The 8,565-nt window shown below is 45.3% G+C and overlaps 2 protein-coding genes across 2 annotated transcripts in view; one reads left to right on the top strand and one right to left on the bottom strand.

Annotated features, from left to right (window-relative positions):
* The window catches only part of uxt (ubiquitously-expressed, prefoldin-like chaperone), a 363,866-nt gene that overhangs the window by 93,693 nt on the left and 261,608 nt on the right, over positions 1-8,565 (bottom strand). The window lies entirely within an intron of this gene.
* bcap31 (B cell receptor associated protein 31) overlaps positions 1-8,565 on the top strand; it is a 29,972-nt gene that overhangs the window by 15,658 nt on the left and 5,749 nt on the right. The window contains exon 6 of the mRNA XM_078288197.1: positions 7,511-7,637. Coding sequence (XP_078144323.1) covers positions 7,511-7,637 — 127 coding nt within the window. The remainder of the gene's footprint in view (positions 1-7,510; positions 7,638-8,565) is intronic.

Here is an 8,565-nt window from a genome sequence, read left to right as displayed (position 1 = left end):
GAAGCCTTGCCAGTGCTCTCAGCCCAGAGGATAAAGTACATGATATTCCCTGTCTGTCTGTAGTACCAACAGATCAATAAGTGAAGCCGAGCCGATGCAGATGAGACTGAGATCTGTTATATAGTTAGTGTTAGTTAGAGTTATACTGAGCAGAGAGGATGTGGTCAGGCAGGTGTCTGCTGTCAATACTGGATCAATACTGGATCAATAGAGAGAAACGCTGGACTGAATCCAGTCTAATTCAAAGGAAAACTCCCTCTGATCTAAACTGTCAGATCTCGTCAGTCTGTGATGTTCAACACATTCAGCAGTTATTTAGTGATGAAGTGTCATGGAGTATATGCAGAATTAATGTTTGTTCATGCATTCACACTGTCTGACTATACTATACTATACTATACTATACTATACTGGATCAGGTGTCAAAGCTCAATTCAGTCAGGACTTTAGTCACAGGATAAAACCACTTATTACAACTAATGGTAATACAGTTATGTTTGGCGATAATGGCTCTGCTCTATCAGCCCCCCAAACCCCCAAAACCACAGAACCATATGCCAAACAAACTGGTGCAGCAGACTCTTAGTAAGTTACCAGCTGATCAGTAATAGAAAGATCAATGTGTAGCAACAAGCTTGATGCAGACCTCCAGCAGTGGCACCAGAGCCTACATGAGAGGATGCACGCATGCATCCTGAAAGTCATTCTGCTGTTATGTGAGTAATGCATGTGAAGCAACAGCCTGCTGCTGACCTCGGCAAAGTGTTAAGTCAGACTTACAGAGAAGAGATACAAGAATGCAACCTGACAGAAGTCATGCTGCAGTTATGTGAACCTACGCTTGATTCAGTGCACTTTCCCTTGAATAAGCTGTTGAATCATAGGTGAAATATGCAAGCTGCAGAGTCTAGTTACAAGGGAAATATATAACAGAGTCAGTATAAGTGAACCCAGTCAACCACCTTATGCAACATCTCTTATGTCATATGCAATTTATTGACAACATCAATACGTATCAATTAGGCTATATGCACTCATGGCTTTGAGCTGACACAATATCAATATTCCAGTCGAATATAAGCGAGAGATTCTGGTATAAATATAAATTCCCCCAAATAAATCCCCCAAAACAAAATTGCTTCTCACTGAAATGAGCTGCGTTTAATTATCTCTGACCCATGTAAGCAACAACCAATTGTAGTTACAAGCTTACAAGCCCAGCTAACCAGCAGCATGTCAGCGTTATGCTTAAATACACAGCAACACTGAATCCCCCTCCAACACACACACACACCACACTCACACTGATACGCATATTGAAGCTGAATGGAGGCTACAAACAAAATAAGAATATTATGTAGGCTGCGTTATTAGTCTATGTAGGCGATGGTAAAATCCTGCCACATTGTCATCTTGCATTCTCATATTCCCATATTAGTCCAACTGAAAAAATGTTTCAAACTCCAAAGGAAATTAAGAAGGCCTGTTGTTGAACAAATCGGCTGGGGTTTTAGGCCTGTTGCCTAAACATTTTTATTTATAGCATGTCCAAACGCTCCAGAGTAACTCAGCACATACGAACCGAACCGTCTGTTCACCGCCAGCCCAGCGGCAGAGAAGACGGGCTGTGATTGGACAGAGGTCCCAGAGAAGACGCCCTGTGATTGGACAGAGGTCCCAGAGAAGACGCGCTCTGACGGGACAGAGGTCTCAGAAGACACACTCTGACGGGACAGAGGTCCCAGAGAAGATGCACTCTGACGGGACAGAGGTCTCAGAAGACGCGCTCTGACGGGACAGAGGTCCCAGAGAAGATGCACTCTGATGGGACAGAGGTTCCAGAGAAGATGCGCTCTGACGGGACAGAGTTCTCAGAAGACACACTCTGACGGGACAGAGGTTCCAGAGAAGATGCGCTCTGACGGGACAGAGGTCCGGGGTTGCAGCGGCATGGCATGTTGGGGGTCAAAGGGTCATGGAAATGAATCAATATGAAGCTTGTGGAGAGTCATGACTGTTTCATCATCAATATTAACCTCGATGTTGTAGACATTAACCTGCACAAGAGAACGATCAGAGGTGTGAGATGTTACAGAAACGGCTTTAGGTCTGATGATTTATAGTGACGAACTGAATCATTAAAGAGACGTTAATTTCCTGAGACGAGATGGAGAGGTGGAGGAAGGAGGAGAGGAGAGTGACAAGGACAGAGGAGAAGGAAAGGAGAGAGAAGAGGAGAAGAGAGAGAGGGAGTGAAGTGACCGTTCGGCCTGCTGGTCGATGTTGGTAGTGCAGCTTTAATTCTCATGTGGCCCAGAAAGCATTTTCCCCTCAGACGGCCCACAGGAACGAATGAAGAAATTATTAATCAAGCTGGCTGGTTATTATTTTTTCAGTCACTCAGTCTCTTCAAGGCTCAGTTTTTAGGGTGATGAGTCTGAGTCTAGGCGGCGGTCACACTGATCCATCAGAAAACAGAATTATTGCTGATAGGTGTGTGTGTGTTGGTTTGTTCTGAGCGTCAACATGGCGGCGAGGCAGAAGAACAGGAAGCTTTGCTCATAACGGAGCTGCTTGATAGAAACAGAAGAAACAGACTCTACTGTATAAACTCAACAAGAAACTGATCTGAAAACCTCCAGTCATCCCAACGCTCCACCAGGCTTTGTTTCGGTCGGACCGTCGTCTCTGTGTTCGCCGCTAGTTTCTACAGAACAAACGTAGGAACGATCTGATTGGCTGAACGGACGCTGACGAATCCGTCCGTCCAGAAAAAGTTCAGCTGGTTGAACTTTCTGTCAAAACAGATGGAAATCTGACAGACGGAGCGTCATCAGTCTGTCTGACAGACAGCGGTCAGTGGATGAATGACCTTGGTACTACTGGTGGAAATGCGTAAAAACACACTGATGATTCTCTCTGTGGATCAGACAACAGAACAGGAACCAGGAAGGGGATTTTTGTTTCCCCTGTATGCGCTGGGTGAGAAAGTCCAGGGTATCCCTCAGGAAACAGTTAGCGGAGGCGCTAAGAGCCTCGCAGCGAGGGAGCGAGCTGCAGATCCAATAATAACCAAGGAGCTTTACAAAGTCAGAGGGGCTGGTAACCGCTGTGATGTCAGCTTCATGTTGGATCAACCAGGAGAGGCAGGTAAAGCCTCCAGTGATGATCACATGCTCTGTGCAGATGGATGGATCAAGTGCATTGTGGGTTGTCACATCTGAAATAAGCATGAAAGCAGAAAGAAATCCCTGTTGAATATACTGGAAACATCACACACACACACATTACTGCCGGCTGTTTTCACTTTAAACGTTTGGGGAAAAACGAAGTTGTGTTGAAAGGACTGGGCGTCCATTTTGCCATAACTTATCCAGATTTCTTTATATATTTGCTGTTGGAGCAGGTGTGACATTAAAGGGTAACTTCGGTATTTTTCAACCTGGACCCTATTTTCATCAAGTGAAAGGTAAAGAAAAACGTTTCATTTCTCTGTAGGCTCCTTTCCATAATGTTGTCAGACTCTTATAATAACAATCTGAGCCTGTCAGTGGCAACAAGAACTTTTAGTGGACGTACGTTGACGGTGTGATTTGCCCCGTCGGATTACATCGCAGCTCGTTTCGCGGCTGCCGGCTGAAGCGATCTCGCTCAATACTGGACCAATTTCAAAAATTGTTGTCCCCTTTAGTCACTTAGACACAAAAAGATGGGAAAATAGGGTCCAGGTTGAAAAATACCGAAGTTACCCTTTAATATCATGAAGCAGACTTCTTCCATCGTGGATGTTTGGTTGAATTAGGATTCTGCGTTCTTGACTGAAGCTGTCGGCGGGCCGGAGGTCGGCTGTGACCTGAAACCACGAGCTGCTGGGAGAAGTTCAGCGCAGTAAAATCGGGTTTTATGGTCGAGCGTCCTAAAGGTTTCTGGACCGGAGGAGAAGTTCATCAGCTGTTGCTCTCAGTCAGCCTGACGACTCCGGCCCTCACCGCTCAGATCCGGACTACAGCTTCAGCGTGACGGATTCTGTAGTTTCTCTTCTTTTAAACCTTCGGCCCCTTTCCCCCCCTGCAGCCTGTTCTGTAAATTTAACACCACAGGTTTCATGTGTGAGCAGCAGCCGGTGTTTACATGCCGGTGTATCAGTTCCACCGATTTCACCGCTCAAGACGCCGTAACGTTTCTGGTGAAGGTCTGAAGGTCGTTCGGACGCTCTGACGCAGGACGCTCTGCTGTCCAACCGAGTGAGCCAATCACAGCGCTGTCGAGGAGGAGACGATGAGTTTATTGTGTAAAGACACACGGAGGAGGGAAATTCAAACCACTAGACAACAGACATCTGTCATGAAAATGTCCCCAACAGGAGTCGTGTAAATGGCAGCATGGCTCTGTGCCAACTGTCTTCACCCTCCGTGTTTTCAAACTGCGGCAACTCCGGAGGTTAATTTAGGGAAACTGACACCAGAGGAATGTGTCAGTATTGTCAGTATTGTGTGAACGGCAGCGTTACGTTTATTAAAGCAGAAAGGTCTCGTGTGAGCAACAGAAACTGAGGCCTTTTTAACGGAAAAATGAATCAGGCAATTTTACAGGTTTCATGTGTGAAAGAGGCTTCAGTTTCCCCAGGAAGGTTCACTGAGATCTGTGCTGCTTCTTCACATTCATACAGTTCACACCTAGCTGCCCAGCTGTGTGTGTGTGTGTGTGTGTGTGTGTGTGTGTGTGTGTTACCTGTAGGTGTGTGTGGCATGTTCACTGTGTATTGCATATGCATTTTTACCTTTTTTTTTATATATCCAGTTAAGGGATTTGCTGCACATGAAAGCTCTTTTCCAGCTTCTCCCTGCTTTACATTCGAACAGTTCCACACATCCACACTGGGAGCTGCTCAGTAAGGAAGAAATAACTCGCTCAACTCCAACTCTTCTTGTTGTCTTTAGGGTGCAGACTCTTGTGCATGTAGATTCAAAAAGAGGAGGGATGTCCGCAGTGCGTACAATAAACTTTTGTAATTTATTTGGCTGCTCAGTACAGCCAGTCAGCAGGTAGGATGTTGGGTGCCTTGCTAAAGGGAACTTCAACAGTAGTTATCCACGGGGTTCACCAACTGGGCATGAAACTGGCAAAGCTGTGGCTGAACAGTAGCTTCTCTCTCTCTCTCTGAGGTACGATGAGCCAGATATCACAATCAATTTATTCTACCAGTCCAGTATATGAACAGAGACTTTAACTGTTTTATCTCCAACCTGCTGCAGCAGCTGAGTCTCATGATGGAGGAACATGTAGAACTGTGTGTTAGTTAATAAAGTGTAAATCTGTAGAACTGTGTGTTAGTTAATAAAGTGTAAATCTGTAGAACTGTGTGTTAGTTAATAAAGTGTAAATCTGTAGAAGCAGCTAGAAGCAGAGAGCAGCTGAGTCAGCTTGTTGTGGTGTGGCTGTAGATCCATTCAGTAACGTTCTCAGTAAAAGTGAATAGTGTGATAAGGTGGATTTGGTTACTGTGACACAGTAAACTGTCTTGTCTTTAGCCCTAGTCTCTACTCCAAAACACTCTGAGTTGTAGCTTGAGAAGAGTCAGCTCAGTTAACCTGAACAAACTGTTAGCTAGCTAACTAGCCGGCAAACACACTGATGTTAATGTGAACACGCTAACGCTAGCTGCTACTAGATACGTTAGCTAGTGTGCTAATCAGATGTGTTAACAACAAGACAGTGATGTTAGCTGACCAGATGCTATGGTTAGCTAGCTAACAAGCTGACATTATCTAAACACTAAATCAATCAGATGGATCAGTGATGAAATGATCAGTTTCTCAGTTTATGAAACTGTTACTGTGACTGAGAAGAAACCATGTGCTGCAGACTGCAGGGGGCTTTCCAGAAGTGTGTGTGTGTGTGTGTGTGTGAGAGAGAGAAAGAGAGAGAGAGAGAGAGAGAGAGGTTAGCAGCTGTGGGAGTAAAGGAGTGTTTGGTATTCACACCTGTCGGTCTCTGTGTGGGTGGAGTTGAGCTCTGTTACTAACCACACACACACTCATACACAGAAACACATTCTCTCTCTCTCTCTCTCTCTCTCTCTCTCTCTCTCTCTCTCTCTCTCTCTCTCTCTCTCTCTCTCTCTCTCTCTCTCTCTCTCTCTCTCTCTCTCTCTCTCTCTCTCTCTCTCTCTCTCTCTCTCTCTCTCTCTCTCCCCCCTGTCTGACCCTGACTTTAGCCCGACCCGACCCAGAGATCGACCCTGTCCCAGACACTCAGTATCTATAGAGACTTTTCACACTTGAAACTCAGTAGACTTCCTATCACATTAAAGTCATGTGATAGGAAGTAGAGTATCAACATTGAACATTGGACTGTCCAGTGTGACCGTATAATACACACTAACTGTAAAAATAAATTCACTTATTTATAGATTTATCCATTTTTGTTTATTTGTATCTATTCATTTTTATTTTTTTATCTTTTTTTTTATATATACTTTTTTAATCTATATATATTTTTCTATTTATATTTTTTTACATATTTGTATATTAGAGATATAGACAGAGGGTCTGTCTCTGGGCAGAGGCAGTTACTAATTAAATATATTTATTAAAACACACACACACACACACACACAGAGCAGCTGGTGAGTCAGACCTGCTACACTGAGGAGGGGAGTGTGACGTTAGGAGGTGCTTGGTATGAACACCTGTTGGTCTCTGTGTGGGTGGGGTTAACTGGTGGGAGGGGGGGGCATAAAGAAATATGTAAAATATTCCATCAGAGCTGAAAGAACTTCTTCAGTCTGTCAGGTTGATGTTTTACTTTCATCACATTTTTCTTTTCTGTTCCAGTCATTTCTGTCTCTCTGATCCACAGAGTAGAATCAAATAAAAGCCAGTAGATCACCAACATTCAGGAAACAAAGTGCCAGGGAAAGAAATCAACAAAAGGAGAAAGAAGGGATTTATTTTTCACAAACCTTTTAACTTGTTGACCTTCCTCCATCAGCTGAACACCTAGCGTGTGTGTGTGTGTGTGTGTGTGTGTGTGTGTGTGTGTGTGTGTGTGTGTGTGTGTGTGTGTGTGTGTGTGTGTGTGTGTGTGTGTGTGTGTGTCCAGATGGTCAGGTGGATTAAGCCTCTGGGATCCGTCAGGCTGCTAACAGTCTGACAGACAACAGGAACATGTGAACGCTCCTGTTGTGTCTAAACGTCTGTATATACTGTACATTTTTTATTTTTTTATTCATCTGTTTTTATCTTTCTCTTTTAATCATGTAAAACACTTTGAGTTGCCCTGTGTATGAATTGTGCTATACAAATAAACTTGACTTGACATTATATACTGTATATAAGACGCTCTAAAATCAGCCAATAGAATAAGAGATGATGGAAATAACAACCGAAGCCAGAATACTGTTTCATCTGTTGTCTCTCTCTCTCTCTCTCTCTCTCTCTCTCTCTCTCTCTCTCTCTCTCTCTCTCTCTCTCTCTCTCTCTCTCTCTCTCTCTCTCTCTCTGTATAGAAACTTTGTGATGCTGGCATCGCCGTGCCGGAGGCTGGGAAGAAGGGAGCAGGAGTGGAGGAGGAGAACAAGACTCTGAAACAGGATGTGAAGACGCTGAAGGAGGAGCTGGACACCACCAAGAAAGGTGAGGAGGAGGTGGAGGATGGAGGGAGGGAGAGGAGATGGATGGAGGGAGGGAGGGAGGGAGGGAGAGGAGGAGGGAGGGAGAGGAGGTGGAGGATGGATGGAGGGAGGGAGAGGAGATGGAGGGAGGGAGGGAGAGGAGGTGGAGGATGGAAGGAGGGAGAGGAGATGGATGGAGGGAGGGAGAGGAGGTGGAGGATGGAAGGAGGGAGAGGAGATGGATGGAGGAGATGGAGGGAGGGAGGGAGAGGAGGATGGAGGGAGAGAGGGAGAGGAGGTGGAGGATGGATGGAGGGAGGGAGAGGAGATGGATGGATGGAGGGAGGGGGTGGAGGATGGAGGGAGAGGAGATGGAGGGAGGGAGGGAGAGGAGATGGATGGAGGGAGGGAGAGGAGGTGGAGGATGGAGGGAGGGAGAGGAGGTGGAGGATGGAAGGAGGGAGAGGAGATGGATGGAGGGAGGGAGGGAGGGAGAGGAGGATGGAGGGAGAGAGGGAGAGGAGGTGGAGGATGGATGGATGGATGGAGGGAGAGGAGGAGGAGGATGGATAGATGGAGGGAGGGAGAGGAGGTGGAGGATGGATGGAGGGAGGGAGGGAGAGGAGGTGGAGAGAGGAGCTGTTACAGACATCTGTGTGTCTGTAGTGCTGCAACTAACCATTATTTTCATTATCGATTAATGTATGAAGTATTGTCTTGTATTATTTTGACATCTATAAAATGTCAAAATGAAGACAAATGTCCGTCTCAGTTCAGGTTTCCTCCTCAGTCTGAGCAGCAGACAGAAAACACAAAGGATTCATTTAATAATGACATGAAACAGAAAAGCAGCAAATCTTGTTCCATATTTGGGCGTAACGAATATCCATATTAATAACTTGAAAACTGTTAACTTGAAATGTGCATCGCTAGTGCCGACTGTACACCTC

The sequence above is a fragment of the Centroberyx gerrardi genome, chromosome 14, assembly GCF_048128805.1.
Source record: "Centroberyx gerrardi isolate f3 chromosome 14, fCenGer3.hap1.cur.20231027, whole genome shotgun sequence".
In the NCBI taxonomy this organism is placed as follows: domain Eukaryota; kingdom Metazoa; phylum Chordata; class Actinopteri; order Beryciformes; family Berycidae; genus Centroberyx; species Centroberyx gerrardi.
Note: the sequence above shows the minus strand (reverse complement) of the source record. Positions and strands in the feature narration are given on the sequence as shown.